The sequence below is a fragment of the Drosophila elegans genome, unplaced genomic scaffold, assembly GCF_018152505.1.
Source record: "Drosophila elegans isolate 14027-0461.03 unplaced genomic scaffold, ASM1815250v1 contig_476, whole genome shotgun sequence".
Taxonomy (NCBI): domain Eukaryota; kingdom Metazoa; phylum Arthropoda; class Insecta; order Diptera; family Drosophilidae; genus Drosophila; species Drosophila elegans.
This window is the reverse complement of record NW_024545863.1, coordinates 15952887-15971747: the sequence shown is the minus strand read 5'-3', so window position 1 is coordinate 15971747 and position 18861 is coordinate 15952887. Positions and strand designations below refer to the sequence as shown.

Below are 18861 nucleotides of genomic sequence, written 5' to 3'. Positions count from 1 at the left end.
GCAAATAACGAGTAGTAAATTAATCTGATCTACATTTTCTTTTATCAAAACAATAAACACGCTATATGTGACTTTTTACATATAAATTAATTCCATTTTAAATTAAATTCGAACTATGCAATTCGAACTTAAAACAATTAATTTCATTTAAGTATGTGTATTGCTCTCATATTTAAAAATTTAGAAAAGGCTAAAAACTCTAAAAAATATTTATTTTAGATCGCTTAATCAAGAAGCATAAACCTTTTTTCCTGGGCTTTTAAGCGAGATCAATTTTACACGTTTGCGGGAAAACAAAAAAGATATGGAAGAATGGTAGTAACAAACGTTCTAAGCGGGAAAACTGTCGGACATGGTAGTCTTCCAGAAACCTTAATTTTGTAAAAGTTTGGGACCCGCGCGATTCGCAAGTTTAAGCAAGTTACAGTTCCGAAAAATAACGTGTAAAATAAATTTATTACAAAACAAGTGTGACCATGAGGTCTGAGCATTTTCCGGCCCCCTTTGCGAGGCGTTACGGTATTCCAAAGTAAAGAAACGTCGGTCACACTGCTGCAATTGCAATCAACGAGCAACGAGCGAATTGCAACGAGCAGGCGAAAAATCACAAAAAGCGGAAAATCACAACAATCGTGGGTGCAAACGGAACGGAAACGGCGAGGCAACGGAAAGTGCCCGGAAATCGGATGGCCCGGCAGTGAAAGTCCGTAAACCAGAGGCGCACTTGGCGCGTTTAGAGGGAAAAGGCGCGTTAACGTTGCGTTCTTTTCCAAACCGATTCGATTCCAAAACCAAACCAATCCAATCCCCACACACACACACGCACACGCACACAGCAACCCATACACACATACAGTGAAACGAGTGAAAGTGCATCTACATCTGTGATTTCGTATATAATAATGCGTCGCGCATACGCGGATTTGGCCAGCAGAAGCACCAAAGACTAGCAAGTGATCCAATCCCAATCCCAATCCGATTCGGTCCGATCCGGTCCGGTCCGGGGATTGAGTTGGTCGGTTGGCCAACCCAACAGCCCCCCCTGCAACCCCCCGCCGATCACGATGGCCGATCAGGTGGCGCACACCAAAGAAACGGATGCGGAGGAGCCGCTGGTGAATGGCGAACTGCCATGTGAGGCGTCGCCCTCCTGCTGCCATGTGATGTCCGCCCTGGACGGCGATATGGATGTGGATGTGGATGTGGATGTGGAGGCCACCTCCTCCTCCTACTGCTCCGCCAATGCCGATGCCGCCGCCACCGCCACAGCCACAGCCACTTCCCAGCTGAATCCGTCGCCACCGCCTGCTGTCCAGCAGCACGCGAAGCCGGCGCGGAGCAGCTCGCCGCCCTGCCATCTCCTGGAGCGGCTCAACTTTCCCGAGGGCAACATCATCAACACGCTGCACACGATCCTCGCCCTGCCGCCCTTCGATCCCTACGCCCCCGCCCCCAAGGCGGAGACGGTCTACAAGGAGGTCGTCTCCCTGATGCAGTGGAGCCAGCGGGAGGACAACGCCATCGAGCTGGAGCTCAGCGACAAGCTGCTCCACGAGTGCGAGCACAAGGGCGGCGGCGATCCCAACGACGAGACGCGTTCATATTTGGTGGGTTTTCAAAGGGACAATAAGACTAGGGATACTACTATTGATAATATCACGTACTGAGGCTAGCTTATTGTTAACTAAGGTCCTACTAAACGTATTTTGTTTGGATTGATTCTAACATAGAAAATAGATCGTATATTAAAAGTATAAATATTTGGAAGGACGACCTATTCCTATTAGTTCCACCGATTGTATAATAGGTCTAGGGAGATCCACAAATTATTCCTATTGCAAACTTTAATTGGCTATTGGGCAAGTAAAACAAACTAGATGGAATAATATTAATTAGTAATTCCCTAAAGAGTTTCGTTGAATTTATACTCAAACAAGAATTAATCGTATTTAGTTTCTAACGGAATAACAAGGTTCGTTTGCTATATCATCGAAAATAAGAATTAGCTTAGAGTTTAAATAACTTTATAGTATTTCAATTGGATAAAAGATTCAGTTTTTACTAAGTTATTATCTTATTGGATCATTTTTTCACACCTCAAATTTAAACTAGAACAGAATATTAGTATAATCAATCAAATAAGCATTAGATTATATATATTATTATGTTTAAAAAAAACGTAATGATAGATATTTGGATAGATAAAATACATGGAATTAAGAATTACTCGTCTTAAAAACAATTTTATACCCTTAAGAGTATAGTAAATTATGATCGCTAACACTGTTATATCCTTTTTTTGCAGATGGCCATTGAGAACATGCGTCTGTTCTCGGAGGATCCAAAGAATCCGCTGCGTGATGCCGACGGTCAGCTGCGTGCAATTACGGTGCGTTTTCCTGAAATACTAGCACTTTATAACGTAACGTACTCCTAATCCATTGCAGCTATATTTCCAGAATCTTGCCTTCATATTTGTGAAACACCGGAAGGAGGAGTTCTTCACGTTTTGTTCCTGCAAGGAATGTCTCGAATACCGCGAAACCATCATGGCTATTATGATGGATCAATTTAAGGCTGCGCACATGGTGGTCATGTTGCTGGACGTACTGATCAAAGCCTACAGTCCCATGCTGAAGTAAGACAAATCTAAACAGTTTAAAAAAGTATACACTATTTGTGTGCGTTGCAAACATTTCGAGAGTTATAGTAATACATTTTTGGTCCCTCAATCTTAGGTCAGACGGTCAAAATACTTGCAAATTATTATTATTTGTTATCAAGATTAGTCATATACTTTCGTGGAAAAATCAATATTTTTTACATTTTTATTTGAAATTTTTGAAATATGATAGCAAGCTTGAATCATTCAAATGATTTTATTTATTGAATCATTCTTCACATATTTTACTTTTACTTTCTGTTGGTTGGAATTAGAAAACACCTAAATAATAGACATATAAATTAATGTATTAATAACTTATCTACTATTTAAAAATCTTTTTTACAGAAACGATGCTGCCTACAATAAGTTTGAGAAGCTGCTTGAATGCAACAAGGAGATCTATTGGATTACAAGCGGCTACCTCTACGATAAGAATGCCGAATATCTTGATTTTATTGATGATACAGCGATCTCCGATAATATGATATTAGTGCTATTCAGCGCCATGTAAGTAAAACCCTCTGGAGTGGACCACTACTTTACTAAAAGCGTTGATTGCAACCCTTTCTACATTCCAGTTTGATGGCCAACAATCCCATGCTGCTGCTACAAATACTCGCCTATAATGTGGAATGCATTGTGAAGGCATTCTCCGAGGGCATGATCGAAATTGCCCAGAATATCCAGGAGAACGAGAAAATTTCCGGAGAAAGGATGCTGACATGTAAGAGCATAACGAAAGCGATTTTCAAATCAAGATATTTTTTTGCAACTGAGAGAAAGAACTATATTTTTTCAAGCACACAGAAAAAGGTTTTCCCTAGATAACTATGACGCATATATTTTCATTCCAATCAGTAAAGAGTGATTAAATAAACTTGGAATGGATTTTTTTTTTATAACATTTGTTTAATGAGAGCTCTTTATGAACTCTGACGTATTGCATAAATTTATAAGCGTTTATTCCAAAAAATTCGAATGAAATTTAATCGCTAGAATGCTTTTAACTATGATTCATTGCTCCATTTAATCCCGTTTAGACATTCTGGATGGCTACTCCGATCTGAATTGCATCTCGCAGAAGATCTCCCTCAGCCTGTTTGCGTTTGAGAACGACTTTCTGCGCAAGTTCAAGCTGTCGTGGGTGCTGCTGTGCCAGCGTCTGTTCCAGCACCACGTCTTCACGCCCCTGGGGGACACCATGCTGGCCTGCATCCTGTCGCTGAAGGAGGCGGCTCCGTCGGCCCAGACGACGGCACTGATCAAGCGGTACATGCTGTTCGACGAGCACATGCACTCCATCGAGCGCCGCTGGACAGACATCTGGATCGAGCTGAACAAGTTTAACTTGTCGCCCACGGAGCACGAGCGCCGGATGGGCCTGCTGGATGTGTACAACATATTCGACAAGGTCGTCCTGGACGCCACCTCGTTCTCGCTGCCGGACATCAGCGACGATGAGTTCATCGACTTCCAGCGCATCGTGGATCGCCAGCTGGCCTGGAAGAACATCATGGCCTTCACGAAGCTGAAGTGGCCGGACGGCTTCTACGATCCGCCCAATAAGCTGGTGCACGAGGATCTCTGCAAGAAGTGCAATTCATTGCTCGAGCACCATAACGAGTAAGTTCAAGGAGTTCTATCTAAAATACTTTCAACAAATCGTAATAATTAACCATTTTAAAATTACAAATTTTTCGATTAAAATATAATAACATTGAACTAGCCAAAACAGTCTACAAAATAATGAAATTTAATACCAGGCCTTACAAGAAGAGTAGCAACTAATTAAGTTTTAGGAGTCCTATTTAAAATCCTTTCATTAAATCGTTATCATTTATATGTAGATCTCTTCAATAAAGGGAAACGGAAACATTTTTTAAATGCGAAGTATTCGATGAATTTATAAAAACATTTTCCTTGTTTGTAAACAATAGCTCTAACATTTATACTGCAATTTCTTATCAGCTCGTAAAAATAGGGTTTAGTCTTTAAGACTTGAAAAACCAAAAAAGGGAAAATCTATGCATATATTACGAAATCTTCTAATCTTTTTCATAATCAGCCTTTATGATCATGTTTATAAAAACTCTTAATACTTAAATCCTTTTTCCTTTTGCAGGGACTGTAAATGCATCACTTGCTCCATCGCCGGGACTCCATTGCGACCGCGGCAAGCGGGCCATTGTGCCAAGTGCACAACGCTCGGCATTGTCGAGAAGGATCCGAAGCTGATGAAGTCCAAGATCCTCAGCACCTGCACCAGCGACGAGGCTAAGCACAATGCGGCTACGGCTGCGCTGGCGATGGCGGCCAGCACGAGCTCCTCGGCCGCCCAGCAGCTGCAGCAGCAACGTCGCACCAGCGATCTCCCGGAGGATGAGTCACCATCCGGAAGCGGCGGCGGCGGCGGCGGCAGCAGCAGCAACAGCGGATCGGTGTTCCGGCGGCAGGCGGAGCCGACGGACACCCTGCGCACCACATATCACATCGCATGGGCGGTGTTCCAGCACCTGACCACCAGGAAGCGCTACCGCCACGACACGATCGAGGCGCAGTTCTTCTGCGGCGAGAACTGTCGGGTCTCCGCCTGTCAGCTGGCCAGGAAGATCCTGGCCAACCAGCTGTCGCCGCCGCTGACCAAGTATCTGCTGCGCTGCTTCCAGCCGCTGTCCTTCACGCGGGAGGAGCTGCGCTCCACGCTGCCCTCGCTGATGTTCTTCAACCGGAAGCTGGCACCCAGTCCTGCCGAACTGCAGGAGCTGAGGAACCAGCATTACGTGTACAAAACCTACTGGACCTTCGTCCTCTCCATCTACGCCAACTTCTTTGTTAAGTTCAACTCGAGCAGCACGGATTTCGACCACCTGGAGCTGCTGAAGGGGGATTTGCGCCTGCGGCTGAACAGTGTGGTTGGCGACAAGGACGACGGCCGATTCGAACAGTTTCTGGCCCAGGTTATTGGGTAAGTCTTGATCAAAGTCATTTCTGCTACGGAGATTGCTAAATAATGTTTCAATTCCACTTATGCAGATATTCACCTTTTAAAATCACTGATGAGTAAGTATGGGTTTTTATATTTCTGACTGCCTTTAAACTAAATGCACAACAAATACACTGCCTTTTTGGGTTTCTATATTTTTATTCATAGAGTAAGAACTATATAGAGGCACCATTTGCTCTGCCGCTCTCTTCATAGAGTAAGAACAATATAGAGGCATCGAACCTCTGCTGAAATAAAATTAAAAGTACTTATTCTATCCGGTTAGACTGGCTGACTTTTCAGTAATTAACAAAAAATGCCCTAATAAAAGATGAAATGGTATTAAATTATATATTTCACTCACGAAAAAAGGAGGTAGCTTTGATTGGACAAAATATAGTGGCAAAATCAAAGTTGGCAATCCTACTCTAAACCACTGAACTAATTGATAACTTTATCTATCTATTGTTGATTGATCGAAAACACTTTTCATCGTATCACGGTATTCCCTATCAGAAAAAGAACTTAACAAGCAATTCTAAGGAAAACAAAAATTTTTTTAATTCTTATATCAAATCTCTTAATGTTATTTTAAATCGGAGTAATAATATGTAGAAAAAGGAGACTGTTTTTTCGGCTCCGTGGCAACATTGCAATGCAGCAGGCTTTGTATGACAGCAAATGACATTTTGCAAACGAATCTAAGGAAAATTAGTTTGTGCTTTGTTAAACTTTTCCGATTTCTACTACATTTTGTATTTATTTTGCAGTTTTACGCTGGGTGATGCCAACATAGAAAAGATGCAATTTGGAGTGGATCAGCTCATGATGTTGCATGATTCTCAGATAATGTAAGTATAGAACAAAAAATAACACACCATTACTATAAAAGATGAAGAATTCTCCAAAGGGAGTTTGTTTAAATGGTAAAAATTAAAAGAAGAATGGGAAGAGAAATATGTTATTTCAAACAAAAACTTGTACTTAAAAATGATGCATAAAATATATTTCAACGGTATCAAAGAGTTGTTTCTTAAAATCAAATTAAATTTACCAAAGGAAGAAGCTCTGTAAGGTTGCATTCTTTATAGATATATTTACTAGATCAAATCTATTTTTTTTGCTTTATCCTAAAGGTTTAACAAACTTATGTATATTTTACTAATGTCATCCAGTCGCTAATGCTCTGAATTTTAGTTAACTTTTATTTTAAAATATAATTTAGCTTTGTATAAAGTTAACTTTTAGTTTAAACTATAATTTAGCTTTGTGTAAATAAATAAATAAAATATTTGAAATCATTTAAGAGTAAGTAATAAGCTAGATAGCACTAAATTTACTTGATCAAATCTTTATCCTTTCAGAAAACGTACTAAGCCAGATAGCACTACGGGCTTGTCGGGTGCCAAATCCAAGGGAGGCGACTCCAACTTGTCGCAATCCGGAGGCCGCAATGGCGATGCGGGAGGCAGCAAGAAGAGCAAGGAGAAGATGCGCAAATGTGAGTATACCTAAGGTATATTTCCATTAATTATAAGTAAAATTATGGGCTTCTCTAACCTGTTTAGGCTGTGCTGACTATGCGGACATTGGGGAGCCCTGCAAGGAGAATCACTCAAAGAAACGCGTCAAAAAGGAGTGCAATCATGCGCGCTTCAACGAGACGCGCGATCGACTGCGCAAGAAGCTCTCCCAGATTGTCAACGAACGCAAGACCAAGTCCACGGAGGAGGCCACGCCATCCAAGGCCAAGTCCGCACAGCCGGAGCCAGTTGTTGTGCCACCGCCGGCAGCCATCCCACCGAAGCGGCCGCCCAAGGCCGAATCCCTGCCGCCCAACCAGCCACCCACCCTGAAAGTGTTCGCCACGGCCCAGCTGCAATCAAGCAACAGCACCAGTAGCAGCAGCACCAGCGCCAACGCCATTCCCAGCAATCCGCGAAAGATGCCGCCGGCAGCAGCGGCTGCAGCGGCGGCGGCTGCAGCGGCAGCTCTCAACGAGATTGGCGAACAGGTGGAGCAGGAGGGCGACAACAGTCTGCTGCGCCTGGACAGCCTCTGCAAGCGTCTCCAGATGCACACGGATGCCACGGACGTCGGGGCGGCGGCAACTGCCGCAGAAGCGGCCGCTGCGGTGGCCGCCTTCAAACGCGGCGGCGGCTTTCCGGCCGACTACAGCAAGGAGGACATGATGCAGGATTTTGCCGAGTTCCTGGGCACCTACAGCCAGCAGGACAGCCAACAGGATCAGCAACGCTGGATCAACGAGACGCTCAACTTCATCGAGGGCAAGTCACAGCAGCCGCAGACCTCCAACCCAAAGAAGGCGGCCAAGAAGGCCAAGCAGAAGATGCGCAAGGAGGAGGAGAAACGCATCAAAGAGCTGGAGGATTTGCGTGGCCAGTTTCTGGACATCTACTTCAAGGAGTTCATCGACAAGTACGAGATGAAGGCACTGACGGCCGCGGGCGGCCGGAAAAGAGAGAAGAAGCGCATCGGTGAGCTGGAGGCGAACATCAAGAACCTGCAGCGGGCCAAGGCGAAGGTGGAGACGGTGATCCTCGAGCTCATCGCCACCGTCAAGCAGTCGAACAGCGAGTTCAAGTTCTCCTACCTGCCCACCAAGCAGCAGCAACTGGCCAAGATGGCCCAGCTGGAGGAGATCCTCAACGGGGGCTCGCCACTGGTGGCCACTGCCGATACTGCTGCTCCACCGCCACCTGTGCTCCAGTACCCCCAGTACAACAGCAGCACCACCAGCACCACCAGCAGCACCAGCACCTCCTTCTATTCCGCTCCAGCTCCAGCTCCAGCTGCAATTTTGGGTCAGCAGAATACGCCCGTATGTTTTGCCCCGCCGCAGCCGTCGCAGCATCCGGTGCAACTGTCACGGGATGTGATTGCCGCCATGGCGACCAACTCCATCACTGCCGATCCCTCGAAGCGCATTGTGACCATACGCCGCGTGCAGCTGCCCCATCCGGGCGCCGAGCAGCAGGTGACCGTGGTGGCCAAGGGCAGTGCTCCGCACGAGGACAAGCTGCTCTACACCTTTGTCAACGGGCACATGGTGGCCTCGGCCCCGTCCCAACCGGAAGAACCCATCCCTCTGCCCGTCGCCGCTCCGGCTTCAGTGCCGGAAAAGAGCGCCAAGGCCAAAAAGAAAGAGGCTAAGCGAGCGGCAGCAGCAGCGGCGGCGGCAGCAGCGGCGGCAGCAGCGGCGGCGGCGGAACAGGAGGCCAAACTGAAGAGCAAGAAGCAGGCGAAGAAAACTGCTGTGGCGGTAACCACCGCCTCCAGTTCCACCGCGAGCAGCAACTCCTCCAAGTCGCAGACGCCGCAGAGCACGCGCGAGAGTTCGGTGTGCAGTGTGAAGCCAAAGGCTGCATCCAAGAAAGCGGCTGCCAAGCTGCCACCGCCCAAGGTGGTGGAGGTGTCGCCAGTGCCAGAGCCAGAGCCAGATCCAGAGCCGGAGCCTCCGAAGAGGCAGAAGCGACTCAAGTCGCGACTGGATCCCGGCCAGCTGGACAACAATCCCTTCAAATCGCTGCACATGCAGGATTCGTCGGAGGGCGAGTGGGAAACGGGCAGCGAGTCGGAGGATGGTGGAGAAGTGCCAGCACCAGCGCCACAGCCCATCAGACAGCAGCCCACCAAACAGCCAGCTGCTTCAGTTGCCAAGCCAGTTGCTCCACCAGTGGTCACCAAACCGAAGCCAGCTGCTCCGGCTCCAGCTGCCGCATCTGCCAAGAAGGTGAGGCAACAGGAGGCGCCGCAAAAGCAGCAGACCTCGCAGCCAGCGAAGGTTCAGGCCCAGGCAAGAGGCAAGGCCGCCACTCCCGCTGCTGGCAAGTCCAATCCCCAACAGCAGCAGCAGCAGTCGTATCAGCAGGAGAAGGCGCCGCCTGCCAAGAGCCAGCCTCAGCGTCCAGCGGAATCCGTGCGGAAGCAGAAGCAGACTCCTGGAAATCCCCTCGAATCCAATCGCAGTGCCCACAGCCAAGCGCCTCAGCAGACGCACCAGCAGTCGCGAGGTGGCCGAGGTGGAAATGGTCGGACGAAGCCCTCAACTGGTGGCCAACAGCAGCAGGTTCAGCAGCAGCAGCAGCAGCAGCAGCTGGCTCAGCAGCACTCCAATGCTCATCCCGTCGAGGCAAGCGCTCCTTCGAAGAGATCGCAGCGCGGCAAGCGCGGACATCGCCAGAAGCAGGGTGAGTTGGGGAAAAAAACTAGGGATTTAACTTTAAAATTCTCTACAATAGCATAGTTGCATTACTCGTAGAGTAAAAAGGTACATTGAACACGTTGAAAAGTTAGTAATAGGTTTAAAGAACCCATAAAGTATATTCTTGATCAGAATCAATGTCCCGTGTTGAGAAATGTACTAGTTTTTTGGATCTAGGTAAGGTACAAGGTATTTAAATAAAAAAGTACCTAGGTAAGGTAAAAGGTACACAAAGGTACTTTTTTTTTTTTAATTTTCACGAAGTTGTAGTTGAATTAGGAAACATCGTAAATCTTACATGTGCGGTGAAACTAAATTTTCTTCAAATTGCAGTCAAATTATGTTTTTTATTTGCATATTGGCGAAAATAAAACCAAATTCAATTTAGTGGTATCATGCTAATTTGAAAACAAAAGTAAATATAGATATTTCAGTACCTAAATACCTAACATAGCAAATTCTTAAGATAATTAAAAAGCTTAACCTAGGTAACGCAGGTAGTTAGGTACAAACCTAGGTACATATACATAGGTACATCCCAAAAGTTTGTCATGTCAAGCTGAGACACGCTAGAGGTCATTTATAAAGATGTACATATGTATATGTATGTTAATTTAGTTAATATCTTTCGACTCACACAAAAATGTTTCAAATCGAACCATTATTTTAGAAGTTATAAGCTGAAATGTAACAGATGGCGCCACCAAAAACTTTATTTATTTTTAAAGTTATAAGCTAAGTAACGGTTATCTTACAGTCGACTTTAGCATTCCTTATAGCTTACATTTATATTGATTCACCCTGACTTTATATTTATCCTGTCCTAAAATGTAACATCTAGGCAGATGGCGCCACCAAAAACTTTATTTATATATAAAGTTATTAGCTAAATAACGGTTATCTTATAGTCGACATTAGCGCTCCTTCCTGTTTACATTTATATTGACTCACCCTGATTTTCCATTTATCCTGTCTTGCAGAGGATCTCTCCGGCATTCCACACAACATGGGCTACTTCAACCCCAACGAAGTGGCCATACCTCCACCGCAGACGGGCAGCTATGCCAGCACCCTGGCCCAGCAGATGCAGCACCTGCGCATCGGCCAGTCGGGCGGCAGTGGCGGCTCGAAGCAGCCATCGCAATCGCCCAACTGCAGCATCATGGATCAGCTGAACCGCGGCGTCCAAGTGGAGCATCTCTCACTGCCGCCCGGCATCACGCTCACCAAGGTGGATCCGGCCAAGAGCGAGCAGTTGCGCCAGAAGAGCGAGTCCATCCGGCTGCTGTCCAAGCCGCTTTCCGAGCACCAGCAGCAGCAGCAGCAGCATCAGCAGCAGCAGGCGCAGCAGCATCACTTCCAACAGCAGTCGCACCACCTACTGGCTGGCTACTATGGAGCAGCTGGGGCCGCGGGCATGGATCCCAATGGTGTGATCATGGTGGAGGCCAATCCGCGACCAAATCGCAACAGCCAGGCTCCAGCGGCACCGCCAAATGTGGCTGCCGCGGCATCGGCGGCCAGTGCCAGTGGTAAATCCTCAAGACGACGGCGCCGCAATCGTGGCAAGTCCGGTGGTGGTGGTGGTGGTGGTGGTGGAAGCGGCGGTAACAATGGCACTTCCGGAGCAACCAACAAGCAGCGATCGGGCGGAGGAGCCTCAGGATCGGGAGCAGGTGATGGCCTTAAAACCGCTTCTTCGCAAGCCCCTGCAGCCACCATAGAAACCAATGCCAGCGGCAACATTATCACGCTGCGGAATCCCATGTTCCATCAAGGCAACGGTCCAGTGGCCGGCGGTGGCATGATGCCACCAAATCCCAATCCAATGCCGCCAGGTAAGTGTAGTGCAGCATAATAAATTATAAAAGAGGACTTGTTAAAACTTCCAACTTGCAGTGCGAAACTTTGGCACTGGTCTGCCAGTTGCGCCGCCAATGGCCATGGATCAGCCAGCCGCCATTATTAAGAACGAGAACGGCATGTTCACCATACGCAATCCGGCGCTGCATCAGGCGGTCACCAATGGCCTGGCCATGGGCGGCTATCGTCAGTTTGGCGGCAACGTCAACTACTACACGCCCCAGGAAGCGGTCGCCGAGGCGGCACGGGCCACGCAGCAGAAGCAGCAGCAACAGGCTACTGCAGCCACTGTTGGTCAGGTTAGCAGTGGCAGCGGAGGCAACAGCGGGAACAGCAACAACTTCTCCTACTTCTCCAGTGGAGCGGCCAGCAGTGGCAGCAGCAACGGCGGCAATGGGACGCACAACAATATCAGTATTAGCTGCACCAATGTGCCACCTGGCAGCACCGGAAGTGGAGGCAACAGTCCCGGTCGACTGGTCGGCGATGCGGCGGTAATAGCCCGTCCAAAGCAGTCGCAAAAGTGTCTCTCGGCCATCGGCAGCGAGCTGAAACAAAGGGCCAAGGACAGCAAGTGGCCGAGCTTTGGCCAACAGCAGCAGCAGCAGCCGTCGTCGTCGTCGTCGGAGTACAATTCTGGGCCAGGAGCAGGCGGAGGGGTTCCGCTGCAGGAGAAGTACCAGCAGTCGAGCTACTACAATGGCTTCGAAGTGTTCTCAGCAGCGGCAGCGGCGGCTGCCGCTTCTCAGGCTTCTGGCGGTGGCGGAGGCAACGGAGGTGGCGGTGGATCGAGCGAATGTCATATGCACCACAACTGTGGCGACGACTCGCCGCCGCCCACCATCACCGGTTTCAATTCCTATTTGGAGGGCATACCCAACACCGGAGTCATTCGCTACGACGACGCAGCCTTCCTCAAGAACTTGATACCGGGGCAGCATCTCAACAACGAGGTGCGTGATTGGTCTGGCAACTGGCTGTTGGGCCAGGAGATCTGTTCAAACTACCCAAACTATCCGGTGTCCCTTGAGAGTCACCAATCCATTCCCTCTCCATTCGTTTCATTTTTCTCATCCTAATGAGGGGAATTCCTATGGGAAATGGTTGCACACTTTGAATTTTTGTGGAGGAAATATGAAAATAAATGTATCCATTACATTCCGTTTTTCTTATCAAATCGTATGCTTTTCTTAAACATAATTAAAAAATATATATATATCTCAATAGCGCTTTAATAACCATATTTTTAAAGATTTTTTAAACTTTTTGAACTAATTTTTTGTTTAAACAGTAATAATTAAAAACAAAATATCTCAATTGCGCTTTGAAACCACAATTTTTATAGATTTTTTAAACTTTTTGAACCAATTTTTCCATATAAATATTTTCTTTAAAGTTTGGTTTTAAACATTAATAATTAAAAACAAAATATGTCAAATGCGCTTTGATAACCCAATTTTTATGGATGTTTTAAACTTGTTGAACTAATTTTTCATATAAATATTTTCTTTAGTTATTTTTTAAACAGTCATTGCATCACATAATCATTTTCAATTCCCGATTTATCGGTTTTTACAGGGTTACCAGGGTATTCAATAAAATGACCTTTTGAGTGATTAGAAATTAATCGAAATCTTAAAAATGTCATTTGAGAAGAGATTTAGTTTGATAGCTTTTGCAACTGAAATATTTAAATGACACACCGAACAGTTTGGAACTAGACTTCCCTGGACTCATCCACTTCATCTTCAATTGCAGGTCTCCATACACAATATATCGGAGTCCAACTTCACGCGCAACAACGCGTCGCCATCGCCGCACCATGTCGAGATCACCAGCGTCTTTGGCAGCCGAGTGCGCTCCTCGAACGCCTATGATTCACAGCAGCAACAGCAGCAGCAGCAGCAGACGGGCGTCGGTCCAGGTGCCAACTACTGCGACAACGTGGCCGCCGACTACGGCAGTGGTGAGTAGTGATGAGGATAGGTACACAATCCAACGCCGAATAATCAACAATCAACAAATCACTTTGCAGATTCCCACCTCTTTGTGCAGAACAATCTGCTGACGCGAATGCCACAGCCGGCGGCACCTCCGCCGGATCCCTTTGGCTATGACTTTGATCCCTCGGTGGTGCCGGTGGGCGGATCGAAGGCGGCCAGCGTGGCCAGCGACCTGAACGAATTCCTGCGCCGCAGCCCGCTCAGTCAGCGAACCTCGCCGTACAGTCCGGACGAGAGTGCCGCCGCCCTGGAGACGTTCGTCCAGAACATGAGTGCGCTGCAGATCGCGAGCGATGCCGAGCAGTGCTCGCGTCTCAACGGAACGGGAGGGCCCGGTGATGCTCCTGCGGCGGATGCCACCGCCGGTGGAGCCGCCAATGCGGCAGCCGCTTGGTGGTGAGCCACAGCCACATGACAAGAGGTGATGCGGCATCTGCATGGCCAGCAGATTGAGGCGAAACTCCCTCCTCCCTCACATTCATACCGCTCACCACATACGCAGACATTTCATCGATAGGGCTGAAAAACGATATATGAAAACCAGGAAAACAAAAAAAAAAAAAAAAAAAAAAACGAAACATAAAATTACAAAAAACCAGAAAACAGAAAACGCATCCAAGGAATCATTTAAAATGGCTTAGGAGTCAATTTCAATGTTTCAACAAAAAAGAGAAAAAATAAAGAAAAAATTTACTTAAATGGAACTTAACTTGAGAAATTATTGAGTTGGGAATTATATTTCATATGACATCAAATGTGTAAATTTCACCTAAAGATTTGTTTTCATTAAAGTTTTTCGATTTTTACCACTTAAATGATTTAGGGATCTATTCAAAACTTATAGCAATATATAGATATATAATACTTGTACCAGAAAAGCTAACAGTTTTAATACAAACTTTAAATGAAAAAGAAAAAAAAATATAAATTACAACCAGATAGAAACTAGTCTATTATCACTAGTTTCTCTCTAGTTTTAATTTAGTTTAACTCCAAAAAACGAAATCAACTCAAAAGAATTTCTTGAGATAATTGGGTTTATTTTAAATTTTCAATTTGATGCTAGTAATTACAAAAACGTTAAGCTTAAAAATCCACGAGTTAGCTGCTGTTAAGTGGCTAAAATACTTGATGACATTCAAATCTCAAAGACGAGGGATCCGGAGGCGTAGCTGACGCTGGAGTCCTCCATGTCCTCGCACTGGCTGCTCTGGGCGTACTTGAGGAACTTGAAACTCATCTTGTCGTAGCCCTGATCCTGCAGCGCCTTCACGGCGCCCAGCATCACTCCAATGGGATGGCGACCGCATATCGTGTTGTTGTACTTGCGCAAGTACTCGGTAAACGACTGCGGACTGAGCGACTCGATGATGTCCATACCCTGCTTGTCCAGCTTCTCGATGGACTTGTGGATGGCCCCGCACGAGCGATCGTAGTACGTGTAGCTGAACCGCTGGCCCCAGTGGCAGAAGTCGGAGGATATCACAAACAGGTTGGTGGGGTCCATCAGGTAAGACGACAGCAGGCTGCCGTACTGAGCCTCCTGCTCGGGATTCAGCGAACCCACCAGGATAGGCACAATGGTGAACTGATCCTTGTAGCTGCAAGAACACAAGTCTCTTATTAGTATACAAATTTATATTTCTTTATGTACATTATTTAAATTAATAAGTTGGAACGAGCCGGATCGGACGACTATATCTTAAAGCTTAATAGGGCAAAAGAATTATCAATTTTATTGTATTTTAATTTGTTTTTAGTTCTTCGATATACAGTTCCTGTTAAAATAATAGTAGTTTTTTGCTTATAAAAATATCAATTAAAAATATTTTAGAAGCAACTTTTGAAAATTATTTTTATATTTCCGTGAAGTTTATACTTTATACTAAACGGGGCAAATATAAAAATATACAATTAGCATAGACATTTTTAAAAAAGGATTGATACAATTTTTTTTTATTTTTAAATTGAAAAAAAGGTTAGATATTCAAACATTGTCATTCCAATTCGAAGTGCAGATGAACGACGATTTATGGTTATTTACTTAAATTGCTAAAAAAAAATAATTTATTTCGAAAAGTTAACTTAATTTCTTTGGCAAACTAAAAAAATATTACAGGCTTCTTAAGTCTGATGTTGTTAATTGATTAGTGCATTAAAATAATTTAAAAGTTAGGTTGTCCTTTACCTTAAAGATATGTTTTTAAGGAATTTACAATTTTGAAATAATGATTTCATATTATGAGGGTTTTATTTGCATTGAAATTGGCCAACTATATTATATAGCCCCATGGGAACAATCGAAAACTGATGAAAGTTAAGATGTTTTAAAGAATTCACTACAAGGTTATATACAATATGGCTTGCTTTCTTTCTTGTTCAACTTACTCCTCCATCACTTTTGCTATGTAAGGCAAGTGCATCTCAATAGAGTGCTCATCCTCGTCCGTTTTCATGTCCATCCAAGAAAACTGTCCAGTCTTCTCCAGCTCAGCGTTGACTGAAATCAATGAGCAATTAAATTAAAAGCCAAGCACGACTTTGCTGCCTCAACAATCATACTCTGAGTATCAATTTTGAGATCGTAGAGTGGAGTCCTGTATTTCTTGGCCACGGATAAGGCACAACCACGCAGGCGCACATGATGCGAGGGGCCCAGTATGAAGATTCGCTTTCTGCAATCAAACGTTCTATTAAAGTTCTGATAGAAGAAGGCTAAAATTTCAGGTCCTTACACGACAACTGGGCTAACTTGGCGATAGGCGAACGCCCCGCAGGCACCACAATACGTATATCCAGCATGTCTGTTGAGTTTCAGAAATTTCAATAATGTATTCTTAACTAATTTTTATTATTATTTAACTTATCACTTACGGAGCAATAATGGCGCGAGCCGGTCCATGGGAAAGATCCGCAGCACCCAACCAGCGATCCAACTGTCTGGAGAGCTCTGACCCTGAAATCAAGACGAATTTATTAAAAAAAAATTAGTAAAATGTCGTTTGTAATCTTAAACAATAAAATGCAACGAGATTTTGTTCTTTACCCAACTTACTTTGCATTGGATTTGTATATTAAACTCTGTTCAGACTTTTTGGTAAACATTTACGACCATAAAAGATCTAATGATCTTGCTTTTATAAAATCATTCTAAATAAATATTTAAAAATATAATTTGAATTGTTCATAAGCTTCTGAGTATTGTTTTTTAAGTGAATCAAGTTGGCCTGGCGTTGCTTAGCAGCAAACAAACAAATAATATCACCAGTTGGTATTAGACTTGCTGATTCGACAAATCAGAAAAGCGCTTTAAGTTATTAAATATTGATTAAAATTTTAGTTAAAACATTCCGACATGGAAAATGATAAGGGAAAACACAGCGATGAGCTAATGAATCGCATACGGAATGAACTGACTGCTATATTGGCGCAGGAGTAAGTTTCAAGTGAAAGAATTCGAGTCTTAATTAAAGGCTCAAAGGATTTTTAACTTAAAGAAATATGTCCATAAATTCTTGATTATACACCATCAAAATAATAATCAATCCATTATTTGTGCATACAACAGGGCTACGGACGAATCCGAGAGCAAGAAAACACATGAACTGCTCTTGAGTCCCAATCCGCTGCCCATTTTTGGGCCCATAAGGAAGAGTAGGGCCAAGAAATCGGGCAGTACCACCAAGAAGGTGGGTAAACCGCCTTTGCCAGGCAGCAGAAAGAGTTCTTCGGCTGGGAGCGGATCATCTGAAGATCGCTTGGCGGGTGGAGATGCCCAGAAAAAGGAAACGGATCCGACTTCCACTTCCTCCAGCTTTTCTCTCAAATCCGGAACTTCTGGCCGCCATGAGGCTGCGCCCAAGGATCGCAGTGCCCGGGCCGAGTTCATGGAATCCCATGGAGCCAAGAGCATCGACGACGATGTGCAGAGGATGCAGATGGAGCTGAAGCAGAGCTACGAGCTCTTCCAGAGCATTGGCGAGAAGTTCGAGTCGGTGAACTTCTCGGGCCTGAAGAGCCGCATCCGGGACCTGCACCTGAACGACTCCAACAACGAGCTGGGCAAGGCGACCACCCAGGAGCTGCAGACGATGTTCAACCAGCGCTACCTGCAGAATCGCCTGGACAAGCTGGCCACGGACGCGACGCAGGGATTCCGCCGGCATCCCGGTGAGTTCGGTGACATCCCAGAGCTGAGCACCTTCTTTCAGGCCTGCACCCAGCTGGAGCACGGTCTGGATGCACTGCGTCAGCAGCGACAGCGTAACAGCGAACTGGAGAAGCGCCTGTGCTGGGCCACCGAGATAGCCTACGATCGCATGGACGAGATCCGCAACTCGGTGGGCTCCGATCCCGAAAAGAACTTCTGAAGTGCCCATTACTTAGTCATAGAATATATATGCATTAGTTGTTTTGTGGTTCATTCTAAAGTTCATTACCCACATACACCCACACACACACACGCAGGTGCAATATATACACATACATACGCCCGCATTACCCACACACACATGCGATGCATCTGCAATTTACTGGTGTTATCTTTTTTCGGGTTATCACTCACCCGAATCCGTGTACCAGCTGCCTGCGTGGGTTGCTCTTCTGGCCGACATGTTGACACGAGATCACTAATCACTCTGTTTAGTTGGTTAGTGCTATTAACTGGCAGTTACTTGTAGAAAAAACGTAGTCTTTGTTATTGGTGCCAGCAGTGTGACCGTTGCCTTTCTTTTAAAACACCCACGTCCACCAAATTGAGAGTTATTTACCAGTGACGTTTGGTCACACTTAATGTATTTTAAATTTATTTAAATTATATATTTGTCACAAACTTGGGATTTAAATTGAGCTCTGCTAATAAATAATTAAACTCTTCAACTTCAACTTTCAGCTGATCGATATGTATAAGTCACAAAAGTATCCTATTTTGTCAATGTATAGAAGATCCTTTTCTTAGCAATTCTTCGTTATGTATAAGTACACTAAAGTATTCTTTCAACATATAAAAGTGCATTCTTTTAAAAATTACACATACACAAATTGGTACACAAATTGAGCATTAATGAAGCAATTTTGATAATACGACAATTTTGAATGTATTTCGACTGAAATGAATCAATAA

At 45.1% G+C, this 18861-nt stretch overlaps 3 protein-coding genes across 4 annotated transcripts; 2 read left to right on the top strand and 1 right to left on the bottom strand.

The window, feature by feature from the left end:
* The first annotated feature begins 554 nt into the window (after positions 1–554).
* Positions 555–14443, top strand: LOC108134801. 2 transcript variants are annotated; one of them, XM_017255264.2, is made up of 15 exons: positions 555–1607; positions 2306–2389; positions 2460–2638; positions 3011–3172; positions 3244–3389; positions 3706–4288; positions 4788–5630; positions 5699–5725; positions 6419–6499; positions 7013–7149; positions 7217–9859; positions 10854–11711; positions 11773–12689; positions 13495–13702; positions 13772–14443. In XM_017255264.2, the coding sequence occupies exons 1-15, from the start codon at positions 1065–1067 to the stop codon at positions 14137–14139; spliced, it is 7779 nt and encodes a 2592-aa protein (XP_017110753.1). In that variant the 5' UTR covers positions 555–1064; the 3' UTR covers positions 14140–14443. The 2 variants fall into 2 exon arrangements, with proteins under 2 accessions (XP_017110753.1, XP_017110745.1); XM_017255256.2 differs by having other exon boundaries at positions 2448–2638.
* Positions 14444–14758: 315 nt separating this feature from the next.
* On the bottom strand, positions 14759–18478 carry LOC108150656 (protein MEMO1). Its single transcript, XM_017278923.2, has 6 exons — positions 18304–18478; positions 16614–16695; positions 16475–16543; positions 16302–16414; positions 16128–16239; positions 14759–15340 (listed from the first exon to the last, which is right to left on the bottom strand). The coding sequence occupies exons 1-6, from the start codon at positions 18350–18352 to the stop codon at positions 14878–14880; spliced, it is 888 nt and encodes a 295-aa protein (XP_017134412.1). The 5' UTR covers positions 18353–18478; the 3' UTR covers positions 14759–14877.
* LOC108150665 lies at positions 16861–18267 on the top strand. The gene is made up of 2 exons (XM_017278931.2): positions 16861–17174; positions 17308–18267. Exons 1-2 carry the CDS (start codon positions 17095–17097, stop codon positions 18107–18109), a joined length of 882 nt encoding a protein of 293 aa, XP_017134420.1. The 5' UTR covers positions 16861–17094; the 3' UTR covers positions 18110–18267.
* Positions 18479–18861: the final 383 nt, after the last annotated feature.